General features: G+C 40.3%; 1 protein-coding gene across 6 annotated transcripts in view; it reads right to left on the reverse strand.

The window, feature by feature from the left end:
• Positions 1-21,907, reverse strand: part of UGT8 (UDP glycosyltransferase 8) — a 101,485-nt gene that overhangs the window by 10,722 nt on the left and 68,856 nt on the right. For all 6 annotated transcript variants that reach the window (XM_017347341.4, XM_089302889.1, XM_008267465.5 and 3 more), the window contains 2 exons: positions 4,470-4,612; positions 2,793-2,869 (listed from right to left, as the gene is read on the reverse strand). In XM_017347341.4, the coding sequence (XP_017202830.3) occupies positions 2,793-2,869; positions 4,470-4,612 (220 nt within the window). The remainder of the gene's footprint in view (positions 1-2,792; positions 2,870-4,469; positions 4,613-21,907) is intronic.

Genomic DNA, 21,907 nt, shown 5'->3' on the forward strand with positions numbered 1-21,907 from the left:
ACCAAGAGAATGAGAGACTTGAGGATGGTGTTCAGGAGTGGGCACTGAGTACTGCACTTGCCGGAGAGTTCCATGTCATAGAAGCTTCGGCGATCCTGAATAACAGGGTCACACTGTGACACTACCTTTTTTTTTTTTTTTTTGAAGGCAGAGTTAGACAGTGAGAGAGAGAGAGAGAGACAGAGAGAAAGGTCTTCCTTCCATTGGTTCACCCCCCAAATGGCTGCTACAGCCGGCGCTGCGCCCATCAGAAGCCAGGAGCCAGGTGCTTCCTCCTGGTCTCCCATGCGGGTGCAGGGCCCAAGCACTTGGGCCATCCTCCACTGCCTTCCCAGGCCATAGCAGAGATCTGGACTGGATGAGGAGGAACCGGGAGTGGAACCAGCGCCCATATGGGATGCCGGCACTGCAGGCAGAATTTTAGCCTAGTGAGCCACGGCGCCGGCCCCCACACTATGACTTTGTGATAGCCCAGAGTCGAGTCATCAAATTTAAACTTCTTGCTACTTTCCTACTTTCTATGGAATCTGAAGTCATAATTGTAAAAACAGGAAAAAAACAGAAAAAGAAAAATATAAATGTGAAGAAATGGAAATTTTCTTGTCTTCCTTTTTTCTCAGTTTTATCATCCAGAGAAAGTCACTTTTATTCATAAAACACATTTTTTCATGACTTTTTGGAGCCTCCTTGTATACATAGATTTCAAAACTTTCACTAAAATAAACTTATCTTCTAATTCCATTTTCCATGAAATTGTTGATGTTTTCTCATATTAATAATTACATGAAAAAGATTTATTATGTATATAGTATATATGATATATACATAACACATGTATATATTATACATATGCATATATTATAAGCATAGTATGTGTATATTATATATATATATCTATAATTCTTTACTATTTCAAAGTCATGAAGTCCAATTTGCTGATTTTTAGAGGGATCACTATAGTTTCTTTCTTTCTTTTTTTTTTTTTTTTTTTGACAGGCAGAGTGGACAGTGAGAGAGAGAGACAAAGAGAAAGGTCTTCCTTTGCCGTTGGTTCACCCTCCAATGGCTGCCGCGGCCAGCGTGCTGAGGCCGGCGCACAGTGCTAATCAGATGGCAGGAGCCAGGTACTTATCCTGGTCTCCCATGGGATGCAGTGCCCAAGCACTTGGGCCATCCTCTACTGTACTCCCTGGCCACAGCAGAGAGCTGGCCTGGAAGAGGGGCAACCAGGACAGAATCCGGCGCCCCGACCAGGACTAGAACCCGGTGTGCTGGCGCCGCAAGGCGGAGGATTAGCCTAATGAGCCACGGCGCCAGCCTAGAGGGACCACCATAGTTTCTAGAAAGTACAGCTGGTGTTATGGCACATCAGGTTAAGTCACTCTACCAACTTTGGCATCATATATTAAAGTGCTGGTTCAAGTCCCAGATGCTCCACTTCTGATCCAGCTCCCTGCTAATGCGCCTGGAAAAGCAGTGGAAGATGGCCCAAGTTCTTGGACCCCTACTACCCACATGGGAGACCTGGATGAAACCGCTGGCTCCTGGCTTTGGCCCCTGTCCACAGTGGCCATTTAGACAATAAACCAGCAGATGGAAGATCTACTTCTGTCTCTGCCTCTGTCACTTTGCCTTTCAAAAATTTAGAAAATAAAAATAAATACATTTTAAAAGCCCATTTTCAAAAATATAATTTAATTTAAAGTCATGTGTATATTATTTTATTAGTTTTTTTTTTTTTTTTTTTTTGACAGGCAGAGTGGACAGTGAGAGAGACAGAGAGAAAGGTCTTCCTTTTCCATTGGTTCAGCCCCCAATGGCTGCTGCAGCCCGCGCGCTGCAGCTGGCGCACTGCGCTGATCCGAAGTCAGGAGCCAGGTGCTTCTCCTGGTCTCCCATGGGGTGCAGGGCCCAAGCACTTGGGCCATCCTCCACTGCACTCCCAGACCACAGCAGAGAGCTGGCCTGGAAGAGGCGCAACCGGGACAGAATCCGATGCCCTGACCAGGACTAGAACCCGGGGTGCCGGCGCCGCAGGTGGAGGATTAGCCTATTGAGCTGCGGCACTTGCCCTATAATTTTCTTAATAAATATTACATTAAAGGATAGTGACATATTTTCAATAAATTTAAAAAAAAACAAAAATTTATATTTTATCTGCTTTCTGAATAAAGAGTTAAATAATTTAGATTCAAATATAATTAAATGATCTATATAAAGTACTTTCAATTTTGAATTGAGCATAAAAATCCCAAGAAATAAATCAGAAGAAACAATGTGCTTCCACAACACCTGGTGATTCATGGGGAAATTGAGGCAGATGACTAAAAGTAAAAATAAATCAACTGTTTCCCTGGTCTTCTATTTTTCTTTGGTTTCAAACAAATAAGTAACTTCTAATATTCCTTGGCTCTGAGACACATCTGTAATAAAACTATAATACTAATCCGTATGTTCATTGTTTTAATTTTATTACATTCACACAATGAGATTAATCAGGTATAGCTTTATTCACCGGCAGTTTATAAAGTTAACCTATATTTTCCAGATAATTCAAATTGGTGACTGATCTAATGCTTTTAATTTATAACTCAAGTGCTTCTATTTTACAAATTGCTTTCCAATAAAGATGTGGAATTTTGGGCTGAAATTTGAGACTTGAGATGGCAGAGAAAACACAATGACTGTATCATAAAATACACAGATATAGTATGAATCATTCAAGTACAAAAGTCATGTTTACACAGTTAAACTCCAATAGCCAAGTAGTCATTCCCACATCATGGACTTACCAAGCAGGTCATTCTGCGGTAACCATTCTATGAGCTTAGTGTTGTTTCCTAGATTTTTTGGTTTGGTTCCAGAAAATCTGAAATGCACACCAGATAATTTATTTTTCAGACATCAAATCCTAGTTCATAGTATGAACTATCTGGTTTAACTATATTTCAAACAATTGGTAGTCTTAGAGTGAAACCATGCTTCAGTAACAACAAGCATTTAATTAAGCTTCTTTTGAACCAAAGATATTTCTTTGAGGGATGCAGAAATAATTTGCTTAGATAGAAGATATATATTCCATTGGCTTCTCTATACAGAGATAGAGAGGGAAGGAACCAAAAAAACCTATAATGGAAATCAAGTCATTTCCTACCAGTCCCAGAAGCTGAAACAAAGGGCTAGTTTCACTGGGCAGTCAGGGGTCCTACCCTTAACACCTGGAGCCTGAGGGACGGTACAAGTATTGTATGAAACCAGAAAGTGCATCTCTTTAGCTGGGCCCCAAGGACAGCAGTTCTATGGAGCAAAGGGCATCATTAGGCTATTCCCTGCCTGCTCTTTAAAAGGTAAACCATAAGGGTGAATCATGATTAAGAGTATGCCGAGAACTTGCTGAACAGACACAAACCATCCTAAATAAAGTAGAAGAGGTGCTTCCTGGGTGAAATCCAAAGAGGAAATTTAGTAGACCAGAATCTGAAGGGAGAAGTCCTGAAAAGTTAGAATAAAATACTTGTGCACTTCCATCTCAATTTAGCTCAGGACACACGAAGGCTGAAATCTACAAAGTTGCTATAAAGGAAAGACCCTTATTACTCACAGCCTACTTGTAATGGCTTGAGAGATACCCTTCTAACTGTATGAGCACTGTGGGGCTGACAGTGCTCACTACCACATCACAGAGCCCAACACTGGATGCAGGCACGAAATAAATACATGCTAAAGAAAGAATTTAGATCTATGTTTTAAGCATGGGACTGGAAACCTTGTACACAGACACCTGTTAGTGTCTCTCAAAGGAAGCTGATGCCAATCTGTGGGTTTGTCATTAACTAGTGTTCACTGCTAAGTTATTCACTATATTTGTACCAATACTGATACACACACACATTTCCTTTTTTTTCTTTTTTGTTTGCTTTTTAAATTTTATCTCCCACACATAAGTTAGAACAGTTATCTCAAGAACTAAAAAAAAAAACGTGAGCAAGGAAAGAGGGGGAATAAATGGAGGAGAGGAATATCATTGTGTTCTTAGGATTGTACCTACCAACTATATTAAATCTGTTAAAAACTAATTAAAAATTAAAATTAAAAAATTTACAAATTGACTTAAAAGACCATACTGAAAGGCATCATGCAACTACAACTAAAATGTTTAAAATGATAATAAATCATGCAAGAGTAAATGAGGGTAAAAATCTCAGGGTGACTACAAATGCATCTGAATCTAGAATAAATCATTCTGAATCAAATTCTTTTCTACACAATAGGCCAGTGGTCTCTTTAATCAATCCCAGAGTCTTATGAATTAATTTCTAAACTCCATTTCACTAAGAAACCAAATGAAGAGTCAGGAGCATCCTGTGAATCTTGCCAGAAGACTCAAAGTGCTGTGCTTCAGTGAGACCTGTGCACTCTACAAAGGGATATGGAAAAATCAAAGCAAAGAAGCTTTATTACTGCCTTACCTCCAAATCACTTTTTGAGGCAATCTCCCCAGTGCTCCTGCCAGTTTGTTAGCAATGTCTTCTGACAGATACTTGACACCAGCTCCAAATGAGACCAGGACAAAGCCATGTTCATTAGCACCATTTACCCACTGTTGAAGATCCTGTAAGTCAAAGTATGGCAGGTAATCTTATGAAGATCAATAAAGTTCATAATCAGTGTTGTCAACAATCCTGCTTTTCAAAAGCTTTCAACAATTAAGAGGTAAAGAAGAGAATACATTTTCCTATAAATAACTGTCATAGAGAGTGGTTCTGACCCACTCCATACTCCTAACTGGCAGAGTGAAATGTCACAGTTCCATTTCACAGACCACACAGGTCTCTTGCTTGAGTCAAATGAGTTGTGACAGCCACATCACCTATGGTTCTAGCATAATCTTTCTAGCATAACCTGATTTGTAGCTCAGGAGAACTACAGAATACATATTACCACAACTGTATCACTGCACAGCTTAATTATTTAAGTGGAAAGTTAAGCCTAAATTCCCTTCCCTTCCTTTCCATATCCTTTCATCACTTAATTAGGTTTCTATTAACTACCACACTCAATTTTAGCAAGGGGGCCCGTAGTGAATCAGTGCATAGTATCGCTACATTATGAAGGTGCATCACCCTTTCCAACTACCAAGTGCGTAAAATAGGCTACAAGCATTTATTAAAGAAAACTTGAGGGGCTGGTGCTGTGGCGCAGGTTAATCCCCCACCTACAGCACCAGCATCCCAGATGGACGCCAGTTCTAGTCCCAGCTGCTCCTCTTCCGATCCAGCTCTCTGCTGTGGCCTGGGAAAGCAGTAGAAAATGGTCCAAATGCTTGTTCCCATGCACCCACACTGGAGACTGGGAGAAAGCACCTGGCTCCTGGCTTCAGATCGGCGCAACTCTGGCCATTGCGGACATTTGGGGAGTGAACGAACAGAAGGAAGACCTATCTCTCTGTCTCTCCCTCTCACTGTCTGTAACTCTACCTTTCAAATAAATAAATAAAAATCTTAAAAAAAAAAAAAAACTTGACCCAAACATCTTGTTTTCAAGGAAACTCATTTATAAATGTATGAGAGGAATAAAGGCTATACCAAATTTTTAAAGGAAAATGGAGAGAGACAGAGCACTTCCATCTTCTGGTTCCCTTCTTAACTGCCTATAACAGCTGGAGATAGTCCAGGCCACAGCCAGGAGCTGGGAACTCAATCCAGGTCTCCCACACGTGTGGCAAGTTCCCAAGTACTTGAGCAATTTCCTGCTGCCTCCCAGAGTACACAATAACAGGAAGCTGGGATCAGAAATAAAACAGGAATTTGAACCCACATACTTAGATATGGGATGCAGATATTTCAACTGGCATCTTGAATTGCTACGCCAAATACCCACCTATCTTATATCAACTTTTAATTTATATTCTGCTACATTTACCAAGAATATCACATGTGATGACATGTTAATGGCAATAAGTATGAATTCACAGAATCAGGAGCAAATTGATTTATAATTGTGATTTCATGTACAACCCTAAGCTGGATGTACTTAAAACAAACAGAAATGCTATACATGCAATAACTTGAATATATATGATGTTTCATCCCTAGGGTTTGCTTTCCTTCAAATAAATTATTATCTACTACCAAGTTCTCTAAAGATGAAACTTCCAGAGCCCATATTACTTACAAAACACTGAATATTCAAATATATCAGGTAGATCTTAGATTAATAATGCTACTTAAATTTTACTTCACGAAGACTTAAAAGGTATTTGAGTTTCAATTGACCATCTAATACTTCTCCAATTGTTTGTTTTATGTTCTGCCTGATACAGTTTTTTAAAGTTTTTTTTTTACTTATTTGAAAGACAGAATTACAGAGAGATGTAAAGACAGAGACAGAGATAGCGATAGAGATAGAAAGAGAGAGAGAGACGTCTTCCATCCGCTGGTTCACTCCCCAAATGGCCACAATGGCTGGAGCTGTGCAGATCCAAAGTTAAAAACCAGGAGCTTCTTCTGGGTCTCCCATGTGGGTGCAGGGACACAAGGACTTGGGCCATCTTCTATTACTTTCCCAGGCCATAGCAGAGAGCTGGATTGGAAGCGGAGCAGCTGGGCCTGGAACCTGTGTCCATAAGGGATGCTGGCACTGCAAGCAGCGGCCCTACCCACCACTATGCCACAATGCTGGACCCTTGAAGTCATTTATTTAGGAGTTTAGGGGAAGAAGTGTTATTAAATCAATTTATAATTGATGGGACCCTAAATTCCAGAAAACACTTTATGTGGAAGAGATAGGAACTAGCACCTTTAGGTAATTGGCTATATAGGCAGACTTTTCCTGAAGCTCAAATTTCAAAGTCTTTGCCATGAGTTCATCATGATGGCCCAAGTTCTTGGGCCTCTGCACCCATGTGGGAGACCCAGAAGAAGCTCCTGGTTCTTGACTTTGGATCTACAGAGCTCCAGGCCCAAGTCCTTGGGGCCCTGCACCCACATGGGAGACCCAGAAGAAGCTCCTGGCTCCTGGCTTCAGATCAGTGTAGCACCAGCTGTTGCAGCCAACTGGGGAGTGAACCATCGGATGGCTCCTGGCTTCAGATTCGCTCAGCTCCAGCCATTGCAGCCATTTGGGGAGTGAACCAATGAATGGAAGACTTCTTTTTCTCTCTCTATGACTCTGTGTAACTCTGCTTTTCAAATAAATAAATAAATCTTTAAAAAATACATAAGCATGTTCATTACAAATAAAGATATTTTAGAATCTTCCTGCCCACAGGAAACAACAAATCTAAAAAATTAGGCTTAAAATTCACTCATAATGTCAAGAAAATGAAAACGTGCTTAAAACTAACAAAATATGCATACACAAAAATAAAAAAAGAAAACTATATGATGGACAGCAAAGGAAACCTGAATAAACAGAGACATATAACTTGTGCCTGACTAGGAAATATTAATGTTATCAAGATGCTAATTTTTATAAAAATTAAAGGGAATATAGTCCCAGCCTACCTTCCATGATATAGAAATTGAAAATTAATCTAAAAATCATCCTGAAAAGAAAATGTGACAGACCACGTGAATTTTGTAAAAGCTCATGCAAAGTTTACTATTCTAGATTCTAAAATGTGCTCTCGATTTTAAAGCCACTACATTGCAAATTTTCATTGTGAGCAGAAAGGAAGGTGGCAACAGACACAATGGCTGAGCCAAGGTGAACTCAGCATGTTCATTAGCAGGGGAAAGAGTCATTCAGTTGCCAGCTATGGAAATAATATGAGGTTCGATCCATGCACTAGCATAAATCACAGAAAGATTACAGAGTTAGCCTGAACTATAATACACCAAGCCCTCAAAAGAATCAAAAAATAATACTTTCATTGAGTTTGGGTAGAGAATTCCTCATCCAGCCACAGACTCCAATGTCATCAAGGAAAGACAGACAGATGTGACTATGTAACAAACTTCTAGAGTCTAACAGACACATTTTAAAAAACAACAGAACAACAAATAGACTGGCAGAAATGTTTAATATATAAATGAAGGATTAATACTGGGGCCAGCGTGGTGGCGCAGGGCGGTAAAACCCTGGCCTGAAGCACTGGCATCCCATATGCGCGCCGGTTCAAGACTTGGCTGCTCCACTTCCTATCCAGCTCTATGCTGCGGCCTGAGAAAGTAGCAGAAGATGGTCCAAGTCCTTGGGGCCCTGCACCCGTGCAGGAGACCCAGAAGAAGCTCCTGGCTCCTGGCTTCAGATCGGCACAGCGCCGGCTGCTGCAGCCAATTGGGGAGTGAACCAGCGGATGGAAGACATACTCTCTCTGCCTCTCCCCTGTGTAACTCTGCCTTTCAAATAAATAAATAAATCTTTTTTTTTTTTTTTTTTTGACAGGCAGAGTGGACAGTGAGAGAGAGAGACAGAGAGAAAGGTCTTCCTTTTCCATTGGTTCACTCTCCAAATGGCCGCTGTGGCTGGCGCACCACGCTGATCCGAAGCCAGGAGCCAGGTGCTTCTCCTGGTCTCCCATGCGGGTGCAGGGCCCAAGCACTTGGGCCATCCTCCACTGCACTCCCAGGCCACAGCAGAGAGCTGGACCAGAAGAGGAGCAACTGGGACAGAATCTAGCGCCCCTACTGGGACTAGAACCGGGGGTGCCGGCGCCACAGGCGGAAGATTAGCCTATTGAGTCGTGGAGCCGGCCTAATAAATAAATCTTTAAAAAAATAAATTAATTAAGGATTAATACTAAGCTGAAATATCAAGGGAAAAACCCACAAAAAACTTAAGAAACACCCAATTCCCACCAGGAAAGAGAATGGATTAAACACAGAAAAGTGCTTCACCTCACATGATTTATCAGGGAAATGCAAATTCAAGCTTTTTTCACATAAACTATGTAGTAGTCTATTACAGAAGGCCAATTTAGTGTCATTTAACCTTTAAAAACTGAAATTTATATTTACCTTTTAAGTATTACAATTTTGCAAATTTCTTTCAACTTTTTTTGTCATTTGCCAGAAAGATAAAATACCATTTCTTAAATGGCTTCAAGGCTGATAATCTTACAAAGCAAGCCCTTCCAGCTTAAAGTTTATCTTTTAAATTGTCCAGGGGCTGGTGCTGTGGCATAGTAGGTTAAGCCTCAGCCTGTAGTGCTGGCATCCCATATGGGGGGATATGGGAGTCCAGACTGTTCCATTTCCCAGCCAGCTCCCTGCTGATAGCCTGGAAAGCAACGGAAGATGGCCCAAGTGCTTGGGCCCCTGTACCCATGTGGGAAACCCGGAAGAAGTTCCTGGCTCCTGGCTTCACATTATCCCAGCTCTGGCCATCACAGCCATTTGGGGAGTGAACCAGCCAATGGAAGACCTCTCGATCTCTGTTCCTCCCTCTCTGTAACTCTGCCCTTTGAATAAAATAAATCTTAAAAAAATAAAAGAGAGAGACAGGTTATTCCAACATGACGGAATAGGGAGGGAGTTTACTGCTCTAGTCTAGGGGAAGATAGTTAAAAAAGGAAAAAAAAAAAAAAAAAGAGAGAGAGAGAGAGAGAGAGTGCATTCTCAGGGAAGAGTTAGGGAGAAAATTGAAGTGGAAACTCCATGGATGTTAGAGGGATAATGTGGATCTACATGGAGCATGTGGATGTGCAGCATGAATACGACACAACACAGGACCCCAGCAGCCTAGAGCCTCAACACCAGCTTTGGAGAGTGAAATGAGACCAAGCCACTGGTGATAAAAGCTGTGGGGAGAGCATGCCATGAGGCCAGCCTGGAGCTCAATGGGGGACAGTGTACCTGCCAACCTAGAGAAAAAAAAAAATAAAAGGGAGATATGTTTCTCTCTCACCAACTCCCTGACAATGGCACTCTTCAACTAGCAGAGACAGGGTGGGTGCCATTTTGGACATACTTAATAGCTGTGTCAGCTTGTGTCAGCAAGCCCAGCAGCCAGCCAAGAAGACACCCGAGTCTAGCTAGGAGGACTGACAGGGGACTGGGTGCCCACGAAGGACTGTGAGGTGTCCCCAGGCTCTCAGCACGTCACAGGCTATAAGGCTTAGGCTGCCTTGGTGGATGCCTCTCTGTGGACAGCATGGACTGGCTGGGCAGTGGATCCTCAACACCCCATGACTGTGGAAGCCTCCTATGTTGGGAATGTGGAAACATTGTGGCTATGTGGGAGGGCACAGGGTATGCAGGCTGGTTCCCTGGGCAGTCACTGTGGGAAGCTCCACACACTTAGGGAACCCTAATCGTCCCTAATTGCGTGGGGTGGGTAACTGCTGCAGGATTTGTGCTCACACTGAGGACTGCACGAATCCTTTGTGTGGTCCTTGTGGTAGCACAGATGAATAATGCACTCACTGGGGCTAGCCCCCGGGCATTTGTTGTCTTGGAGGAGAGGAAGTGAGGGTGAGATTACACCAACAGAGCTGATCAAACTCTCCTTTCTGATTAAAAAAAAAAAAAAGGAGATTTACCACACCCAACTGGGATGTCAACCTGGATACTCCCCCAACCCTGGAGCACTGAACAGAGCTCCCAGGCCACATATAGCAAAAAATCTAGCTATTCACTGAAAGAGCAGACACTCCACTAAGCCACAGAGGCTTATTCCAAAGGTAAAATCCATCAGAGAAAGAAAAAAAGAAAAACAAATATCCCCACAAATGCCTAAAATAAATGGAGATATTCAAGGAACAAGAATAAGGAAGACAACATGATGCCCCCATAGGAACACAACAATGCTTCAATACTAGGATGCGAAGATGAATATATTGGTGAAATGCTGGAAATGGAATTAAAAAATAATTACAGGATAACTCAGAAGTAATCAGAAGCATCCATGAATTTAAAAAAATCCATAAATGACATGAATGAAAATTTTCCCATGAAATTGAGATTTTTAAAGAGAAATATAAACAACATATTATAAATGAAGATTTCAATAGATCAAATAAAAAATGTGGTGGAAAGCCTTAACAACAGACTTAGTGAGGCAGCAGAAAGAATATGAGGGTTGGCACTGTGGCGTAGTGGGTTAAAGCCCTGGCCTGAAATGTCAGCATCCCATATGGGCGTTGGTTCAAGTCCCAGCTGCTCCTCTTCTGATCCAGCTCTCTGTTATGGCCTGGGAAGGCAGTAGAGGACAGCCCAAGTCCTTGAGGCCCTGCATCCATGTGGGAGACCCAGAAGAAACTCCTGGCTCCTAACTTTGGATCGGCTCAGCTCCAGACATTGTGCTCAATTGGGGAGTGAACCAGCAGATGGAATATCTCTCTGTCTCTATCTACCTCTCTCTGTAACTCTGTCTTTCAAATAAAATTTAAAAAAAAAGAATATTTGAGTTAGAAGATGAATCTCTGGAAATTTTACAATCAAATAAAAAATTAGAAAGATTAAAAACAGTGTTAGAGATTTATGGAATACTATCAGGTGACCCAACATACAGGTCTTAAGAATTCCTGAAGGTATGGATTATAAGGCCTTTTTAGTGAAAGAATTACACAAAGCTTCCCCAATTTGGAAAAATAAAGGGATGTCCAAGTACAGGAAGAACACAGAACTCATAATATGCATGACTAGGAAAGATATTCACCATGACACATTGTAGTGAAGCTCTCCACAGCTAAACTTAAAGAAAATATTCTAAAATACGCACTGGAGAAATGCAGATTACTTTCAGAGGATGTCCAATTAGACTCACAGCTAGCTCACTTCTCATCAGAAACTCCACAGGCCAGAAGAGAATGGCAAAATATAATCCATGTCTCAAGAGGAAAATAAAAAAAAAAAAAAACTGTCAACCCAGAAAACTATAACCAACAAAGCTCTTTTTTGTGAATGAATGTGAAATAAACACCTTCCATAACAAACAGAAATTGAAAGAATTTGTCACCACTCATCCAGCTTTACAAAGGTGCTTCAGGATGTGCTACACACAGAAACACAGAAACATGAAAAGAATGTGAAGGCAGAAAAATTCCCAGTAAAAGTACAAAGGAAATCCAAAGTAAAAATTAGGAGTATTCATGTAAAAATTGGCAGGGCCAACTCATAACTTATTTTTTTAAAAAGATTTATTTATTTATTTGAAAGGCACAGTTACAGAGAAGCAGAAGCAGAGGTAGAGAGAGTCTTCCATCTGCTCGTTCACTCCCCAGATGGCCACAATGGCCAGAGCTGTGCCAACACAAAGCCAGGAGTCAGGAACTTCATTTGGGTCTCCCATGGAGGTGCAGGGGCCCAAGGACTTGGGCCATCTCCCACTGCTTTCCCAGGCCACAGCAGAGAGCTAGATTGGAAGTGGAGCAGCTCAGTCTCAAACCAGCACCCATAGGGGATGCTCGCGCTGCAGGCAGCAGCTTTACCTGCTACTCCACAGTGCTGGCTCCCCAAGTCATTACTTATCAATAGTAACCTTGAATATAAATGGCCTCCCTCTCCAATTAAAAGATACAGACTACCTGAATGGATTAAAAAAACAAGACCCATTTGCTGATTAAAAGAAACACATCTCTTGGCCGGCGCTGCGGCTCACTAGGCTAATCCTCCGCCTAGCGGCGCCGGCACACCGGGTTCTAGTCCCGGTCGGGGCGCCGGATTCTGTCCCGGTTGCCCCTCTTCCAGGCCAGCCCTCTGCTGTGGCCCGGGAGTGCAGTGGAGGATGGCCCAGGTGCTTGGGCCCTGCACCCCATGGGAGACCAGGAAAAGCACCTGGCTCCTGGCTCCTGCCATCGGATCAGCGCGGTGCGCCGGCCGCAGCACGCCGGCCGCGGCGGCCATTGGAGGGTGAACCAACGGCAAAGGAAGACCTTTCTCTCTGTCTCTCTCTCTCACTGTCCACTCTGCCTGTCAAAAAAAAAAAAAAAAAAAAAAAAAAAAAAAAAAAAAGAAACACATCTCACCAATAAAGATACATGAAGACTGAAAGAATGGAAAGAGATATTCCATGCTAACAGAAAGGAAAAAAGAGCTGGTGTAGCCATCCTAATATCAGACAAAATAGACTTTAATACAAAAACTGTTAAAAGAGACAAAGAAGGGCACTATGTTAGGATTAAGAGATCACTTCAAAAGAAGACTTAACTATAATTAATGTATATGCACCCAATTACAGGGCACCTGGCTATTTAAAAGGAATACTAATTGATCTAAAGAGAGACATATACTCCAATACAACAGTAGTGGAGGACTTCAATATTCCACTTTCAGCAATGGAAAGATAAACCAGACAAAAAAAAAAAACACAACAAGAAAACAACAGTTAATCAACATTATATACTAAAGGAAACTAACAGATATCTGCAGAAGTTTTCATCCCACAGTTGCAGAATACACATTCTTCTCACCAATGCATGGAACTTTCTCTGGGACATATCACAAGCTAGGCCATAAAGCAAGTATCAGTAAATTTAAAAAAATCAAAATCATACCATGCATTTTCTCTGACCACAATGCAATGAAGATGGAAATCAACAACTCAAGAATCTCTAGGGGCTGGCACTGTGGGTAAAGTGGGTAAAGCTGATGCCTGCAGTGCCAGCATCCCATATGGGCTCCATTCAAATCCTGGTTGCTCCACTTCTAATCCAGCTCTCTGCTTTGCCCTGGAAAAGCAGCAGAAGACAGCCCAAGTCCTTGGGACCCTGCACCTGCGTAGGAGACCTAGAAGAAGCTCCTGGCTCCTGGCTTCAGATCGGTGCAGCTCCAGCCATTGCAACCATCTGGGTAGTGAACCAGCGGATGGAAGACTCTGCCTCTCCTTCTCTCTCTGTTTAACTCTTCCAAGTAAATACATAAAAAATAAATCTTTATCTTTATACAAATAAATCTATATCCAATATAGTCCTGGAAGTTTTAGCCAGACCCATTAGGAAAGAAAAAGAAATCAAAGGGATAAAAGTTGAAGGAGGAAGTCAAACTATCTCTATTTGTAGATGATATGATTCTGTATATAGGGCATCTAAAAGACTCCACTGAGAGACCACTGCTACTCATTAAATTTATAAGTTTGACGAAGTGGCAGGCTATAATATTAACACAGAAAAATCAATAGCCTTTGTATACATAGACAATGCCATGGATGAGAAAACTTTTAAGATCAATCCTATTCACAATAGCTACAAAAAAAAAAAATACCTTGGGATAAATTTAACCAAGGATGACAAAGATTTCTATGATAAAAACTGTAAAACATTAAAGAATTAGAAAAAGGCCCCCCAAAACATAAAAATCTTAAATGTTCATGGATTGGAAGAATCAATATCATCAAAATGTTCATACTACCAGAAGTGATTCACAGATACAATGCAATACCAATCAAGCTACCAAAGATATTCTTTTCAGATCTATAAAAAATGATACTAAAATTGATATGGAAACACAGGAGACCCCAAGTAGCTAAAGCAAACTTATACAACAAAAACAAAGCCAGAAGCATCACAATACCAGATTTCAAGACATACTACAGGGCAATTATAATTAAAAACAGCCTGGTACTGGCACAAGAATAGATGGGTAGACTAATGGAACAGAATAGAAACTCCAGAAATCAATCCCCACATCTACAACCAACTTATCTTTGACAAAGCAGCTAAAATCAATCCTTGGAGTCAGGACAGTCTCTTCAACAAACGGTGCTGGGAAAATTGGATCTCCACATGCAGAAGTATGAAACTAGACCCCTTTCTTTCACCTTAAACAAAAATCCACTCAAAATGAATTTCAAAGAGCTAACTCTACTACCCAATACCATCAAATTACTACAGAACACTGGGGAAACCCTGCAAGACATTGGCATAGGCAAAGACTTCTTGAAAAAGATCCCAGAAGCACAGGCAATCAAAGCCAAAGTTGACAAATGGGATTGTACCAGGCTGAGAAGCTTCTGCACTGCACAAGAAACTCTCAGCAAAGTGAAGAGCTAATCAACAGAATGGGAAAAAATATCTGCAAACTAAAAAAGGCTTAATATCCAGAATTTATACAGAGCTCAAGAAATTCAACAAAACAAACAATCCAGTTAAGAAATGGGTGAAAGATTTGAATAGACACTTTTCAAAAAGGAAATCCAAATGGCCAAAGGACACATGAAAAAATGCTCAGGATTACTAGCCATCAGGGAAATGCAAATCAAAACCATGATGAGGTTTTACCTCACCCCAGTTAGAATGACATTCATACAAAAATCAACAAACAAGTGCTGGTGAGAATGCAGAGAAAAAGATACCCTAATCTGACTTAGGTGGGGATGTAAACTGGTGCTGCCACTGTGGAAGACAGTATAGATAGCTCAGAAATCTGAATACAGATCTACCATATGACCCAGCCACCCCACTCCTGGGAATTTACCAAAAGAAATCAGCACCTGTAAGAATTATCTGTACTCCAGTATTTATTGCAGCACAATTAACTGTAGCTAAAATATGGAATCAACCCAGATATCAGTCAACTGAAGAATGGATAAAGAAATTGTGGGATATGTACATATGTAGTATACACAGCAGTAAAAAAAAATGAAATCCTGTCCTTTGCAATAAAAGAAATCCAACTGGAAAACATTACAGTTTGTGAAATAAGCCAGTCGCAAAAAAATAAATACCATGTGTTCTCCCTGATTTCTGGTAATTAACAGAGTAACTAAAAGGTAATCTATAGACGTGAAATTGACACTTTGAGATGCAATGACTTTATACAGCCTTATCTTGACTGTTGAGGAACAGTTTTTTTTTCATACTATTTGTTGAACTCTTTAATTAGTGTAAGGATAATCTTACGCTTGCAAAGTTATTTGAAAATAGATCTTAGTAAAAAATAAGAATGAGAACAGGAGAGAGAGGAGGAAGAAAGGTGCAAGTGTCTGTGGGAAGGAGGGCAGGATGGGAAGAATCACTATGTTCCTAAATTTGTATATATGAAATGCATAAAGTTTGCATACCTGAAATAAAAGGTTTCTAGGTTAAAAAAAGAAATTGTCCATATTTTCTTTTAATAATTTATAGTGTAATTTTTAAACTCTTTAACCTTTCATCCGCTTAGAATTTACTTTGAGGAAAAGTATATGACTGGTATTCTGTATTTTTCTTTGAAGATTTATTGATTGATTTATTTGAAACGCAGAAGGTGGGGGACAGAGGATGGGGCAGGCCAAAGCCAGGAGCCAGGACTGGGAGCCAGGAAACAGGACCTCCATCTGGTTTTCCCATGTGGGTGCAGGGGCCCAAATACTTGGGCTGTCTTCTATTGCCTCCTCAGGTGCCTTAGCAGGGAGCTGGGTGTGAAGCAGAGCAGCAGGGAATTGAGTCAGCACTCCATATGGCATGCCAATGTGGCAAGAGGTAGCTTGACTTTCTGAGCCACAACACTTTTCCCCAGCTTCATTTTTAAACAAATAGCACCATTTACTGAATATTTCCTCCTCTCCTCAAAGACCTGGAGTGCCACCCTCTCTGTCCATGTCTAGATTCTACCCTGTTCCACTGATAATTTATCCATTCCTCTGCTAGTTCCAAAGAATTTTCTTTGCTGTCATTTTACATTTATAGTTTAATGTGTCTAGCGTTAGATTTCTCTCATTACCTTTCAGTTTGGGAATTTTACTGGCTATTCTTTGTGTTTTATGCAACTTTTGAAGGACTCTGCTTTTCCTTCTTAACTCACCAAATCCCATTTACTGGCAGAATCACTTCTTCTGCATTTCCTGGGTATTTGTCTATGTCTGTGCAGAAAAACATTGCACTTCACTCAACAGCCAACCTTAGAAATCGCATACAGCATTCCTGTTGAGTTGGCCAGCTCTGCACGCACAGCGTGCCACTAGATGGCAGGGCAGGAATTCAGCATCAGCGTCTGGGCTTCAACCACAGTGCTCACCAGCCCAACCCAGAGTCCATCTCTATGGGCATAGAGAGGAACCTAAACCACAAGGGAAGAAGTCCAGTTTTCCAAATGCAAATGAAAGTCAAATGACCCCAATCACGAATCAAATATTAAACAGAAAACCAGCAACATGCGTAAGTGCTCCCCTCACTACGTTATCCTAATATTATTGTATAGAATAATCTTAGTCTCATACAATTTAAGTAATCAATTTAGATATCCACTTATACTTTTTGGTAAATTTTATATGGACAAAATTTACAACAATTTGAAATTTGAAAAAAAAAATCTTATCAATAAAAATCACTTTATCTTCTTGTAGGGTTAAATCCTTTGTGGAAAAATGTAGTATAATTATGAATTGTACTGATTATATTACATTAATATTACATATATTTAGCAAAATCATCGTATATACAGTAAAGTATTTGCCTTTAGTATTATTTATTTGAGAAGTGGCGAGAGAGGCAAAGAGAGAGAGAGAGAAGAGAAAGAAACACTCCTGTCCACTGATTCATTCCCCAAACTGTTGCAACAGTGAAGGCTACGCCAGGCCAAAGTTGGCAACTCTATCCATGTCTCCCATTTGTGTTGCAGTAGTTCAGTCCCTAGAGCCATTATCACTGTGTCCCAAGGCCTGCATTAATAGGAACATGAGCTCAGGAGCCTGAACCTGGTATTGAATCCAGATATTCCAAAATGTGACATGGGCATCTTAACCACTAAGCTAAATGTCTACCCCTGCCTTTTTAAATAATCAGAACCTGGATTTTAAAAAAAAAAGGTTTGTTTTTAAAATAATATCAGATTTCTTTTTCTCGAGCAATCATAGGTCAAATGCTTGATTTGGTCATAGGAAGAAGAAAACTATGAAAGGTATGGGGTCCTCTTCTGTCTCCTACCTCTTCAATGGGAGCTAGGCTCTGTGAGCACAGATGGGCAGAAGCAGGACCTATGCAATATGGCAGAATTGGAGCAATTGTTCCACAAGTAATATATGCAATAAATTTATGCAAGAAAGGAAGGATGATGAGAAGATACTAAAAGGGATAGAAAGCAAGATCTTGAGATGTTTACAGAAGACAATCATTAGGTGATTCTTTTTTATATACTCAGACCCCTTTCCAAAAACAAACAGAAACTTCCTATAGTTGAAACCAACGTAAAACTCACCCCAATTCCAGAAATGCAAACGTAACTTTTTTAAAAAATTAGCTATTTATGAACCAAAGAAAGAATAATTAAATGCTGAATGTTGCAGGCACACCTCTGTAATCACCAGGTCGAGTGTGAGGACATGTGGTAGTGTGTGGATCTCTAGAGAGATCTTTAACATTTCTGAGGGCTGGGAAATATTGACCTGCCTGGGTTAGCAGCAACTATGTCCTCAGGGTAGCCAGTGACCAAACCTCCTCCGTTCTTTCTCCCCAGAATGGGAGTGTTGAGAGGGGGGCAGCTCCACAAGGAGTCCAGCAACACTGCATACTTTGTCAGCCTCATGCATTCTGAGGGAAGGGATGTATGTCTGGACTGTGAAAGAATCCCACACAGAGACCATGATGGGAAAAGCAGTTGGTGCCTACAAGGGCTGCGTTTCCTTTCCCATTAGCAACATCAGCAGGTTTCTTTTCCTACTTTAATGTATTTAAAACAAGGAAATGTTCTGCTTTGGTCAGGTGAGCTGCAAAAAGGTGAAATATTCATTCTTCAAAACCCAATAGGTAAAATAACAGTGAACATTTTGACGAAAAATGATTTAAAACATCATGGGATCTTGAGATATTAGTATGATCACTGACTACTGCTGAAACATAACCAGGATTTATTAAGCAAGGGAAAAAATCAAGGAAAATATAAAAGTTATCATGTAAAATATTAACTATCCATTGTGTTCAGCAATTTAGTTGGCAAAAGTCTTACTTCAAATTCCAATTCCAAAATTTACAATGTGATCTTAAATTAATCAAGGTGTCTAATCTCTGTGAGGTGCAGCTTCCTCATCTCTGAGACTACCACACAGTACACTGTGAAAATTAGGTGAGATCAAACACATGAAGAACCCTGTCAATTACAAATCACCTTGATATCTTCTCTAGCTAGGATTGACTCACAGTTGAAATGATACCTGCATTGAGAAAAGAAAAAAATAGTTATCCTGCACCAAGATGTTTTGTCTCAGTTATATTTTTTCACCATGTTTTAGGTTCTTCAGATAAAGCTGGTTAAATACATAAACAAAAAATACCACAAAGATGTTTGACATGCAATATCAAATTGAGTTATCAGTTCTGAAAAACTGAAATGATTTCCAAGATTACCCAACAGTGTTTAAGCTGCATCCAATCTGAAGTAGTAAGGATGTGATATAATGATAATGTAATCATTCCATTTCTTAAAACTCTCAGAAGATGCCTGCATTAACACAGTAAACATTCAGCAGAAGGAAGCAAACATTAGAAGGATTCATCCATATCCACCAAGATTTTGCTGTTTCTTTTTTTTTTCCTTAAAGCTTTTTCATTTTTGCTAGTACAGTTATGACTAAAAAAAGTAAGCAGGTGCCAGCGCTGTGGTGCAGCAGGTTAATGCCTTGACCTGAAGCGCCGGCATCCCATATGAGTGCCAGTTCTAGTCTTGGCTGCTCCTCTTCCGATCCAGCTCTCTGCGGTGACCTGTGATAGCAGTGGAAGATGGCCCAAGTCCTTGGGCCCCTGCACCCAGGTGGGAGACCTGGAATAAGCTCCTGGCTCCTGGCTTCGGATCGGCGCAGCTCCGGCCATTGCAGCTATCTGGGGAGTAAACCAGCGGATGGAAGACCTCTCTCTGTCTCTACCTACCTCTCTCTGTAACTCTGTCTTTCAAATAAATAAAATAAATATTTTTACAAAAAGCAATCTAGGGATATATAAATTACTTAATAATCATACCTTAAAATTACAAAGTTATAGCAAAAACCATGGCAATTATATTGCAACAGAGTGCATTTTCCCAAAAATAGGAAATGCAGTGTTTTCACTCCATCAAGAGAAGCTGTCTACACCGAAGAATCTGAGCAGGCTCCTGACTTTTCTAACCAATAGGGTACAACAAAAGTAATGCGATGTGATTTCCAACTTTATAATAAAGGACACTGTTTACATATGATGCTCCCTCTCTTGGAACATTTACCCTTGGCTACCCAATCATGCTATCAGCAAATCCAGGCCACATGGAAAGGTCAAGAAGAGCTAATAGCCCCAACTAAGGTCTCAGCCAATATCAACCATCGAACAGGTGACTGAGTGAGCCTAAAGATAATCCCAGCATCCAGCTGAGGTCTCAGAATATGTGGAGCACAGAAAAGTCATTCCCACTGCTCCCTGTCTGAATTCCTCACCAAAGGGCACAATAAATTGTTGCTTAAATGTCACTAGGGTGGATTTTACAGCTCTAGGGACTGGAATGTCTCAAAAGATCTTCATTTGGTTCCTTTCTCAAGGATTGCAAATGGGTTTTTAAAATATGGGAAAGAGATCCACGTGAAGTCCCTAACACTTATTCTCAGAAAAAAAAAAAAATCAGGGAGAAAATGAAGTAACTAACAGTAACCTAACACCTGCTTTGTGATTTTTAAACATGTCTATGTCATCTCTTCAAAAAAAGGTAGTTGATGAATCTGATGCTCAATAACAGCAAATACCCTAGGTTCCAATTCATGAACTGATGACCCTCATCAATACCATAGCATTAGCTGGTATTTTTCCAAAATAATTCTGGTAGCCACATTTTCTTTTGAAGTCTTTGGGTATGACAAACAGGGACAGAATATAGTACCCTTACATAATCTGTAGGTATATTCATTTCATCATTTGATCACAGTTAAACAAACGTCTCCTGGCCAAGCACTAGGTGCTAGGAATAGGAAAGAACATGATTCATTGTCTCACCCAGGTCATAATTCGATTCAGCCTCCAGCCCCTCAGCATGAACATCAGCACATCAGTACTGCTTTGGCCATATTTCTTCCCTGGATGCTGGGGAAATGGAGACCCTGGAAACCAACTGCAGAATTTCTGAAAGTGCTATTAAACATAATCTCTATAAATGATATCCCATTTTTATCTCAATTTCTGAACTAAATTTTCAAAGAAATAGTTTGGAAACAGGAACAAGCAATTAAACATTATATATTAATATTTCAAAAAACTCAATGAGAAACACAGACACGTTTGTGTATGTATAATTCAAAATTCAAAGTTCAATTAAATGTTAAAAATGCTGAGCAAGCAAAAAATACTATTATAAATTTTAAAAATTCTTTTTTTCCTAATATTGTACTAGTGATGCTTAGCATTTCTAGATTATAAATCCATAGAAAGAAAACCAGTAAGTATAGAATTTGGGAAAAATCAGTCTCATTCTCATAATTTGCAGGGTAACTCACTCAAACAGATCCCTTCATGTCAATGATGGCATCAGAGTGTACCTGAGTCGGTTTCCCACATTTCTATGTAATACGAAGCTAGACAAAGACCAAAATGTACAACATGGTCATTTCTTTTGACGATATGCATATTTGCATTTTGTCTAATGTTTATTTGATGTTTATGAGTAGTGGATGTGGTAAAAAAGGCAGTAGAGTAACTATACAGACTAAAAATTGGAACTGATCTACCCTGTCTTTACCTCACTCCCCTTTTAGGCAATCTATCTCTACACCTGTTCAGGAAGTAAACTCTTGCACAACAAAGTCAGTGACCTAAAGTCAATGACCCAGAAGGGTATGGGCAATGATGTGTTAATAGTGGAATGTGTATTTGGTCATCTCAGTAGAGCATTTGTTCTTTGGGAAGAAACATGCACACAGCCATGGTAAACAGTGTGTGCTCAGCTGTGTACTCTTCTATGGACTACATTATATAAAGACAATTTTACTATAAACCTCACATTCTGCATGGACAAACAATAGGGAAATCAGAATGTGAAAAAATTCCTAGCTGAACCCATCAGATGCCATATAAATCAAGAATAAACATCAATTATCA

Source organism: Oryctolagus cuniculus, chromosome 8 (genome assembly GCF_051225735.1).
Source record: "Oryctolagus cuniculus isolate XC-2025 breed Fujian yellow rabbit chromosome 8, ASM5122573v1, whole genome shotgun sequence".
Lineage (NCBI taxonomy): Eukaryota > Metazoa > Chordata > Mammalia > Lagomorpha > Leporidae > Oryctolagus > Oryctolagus cuniculus.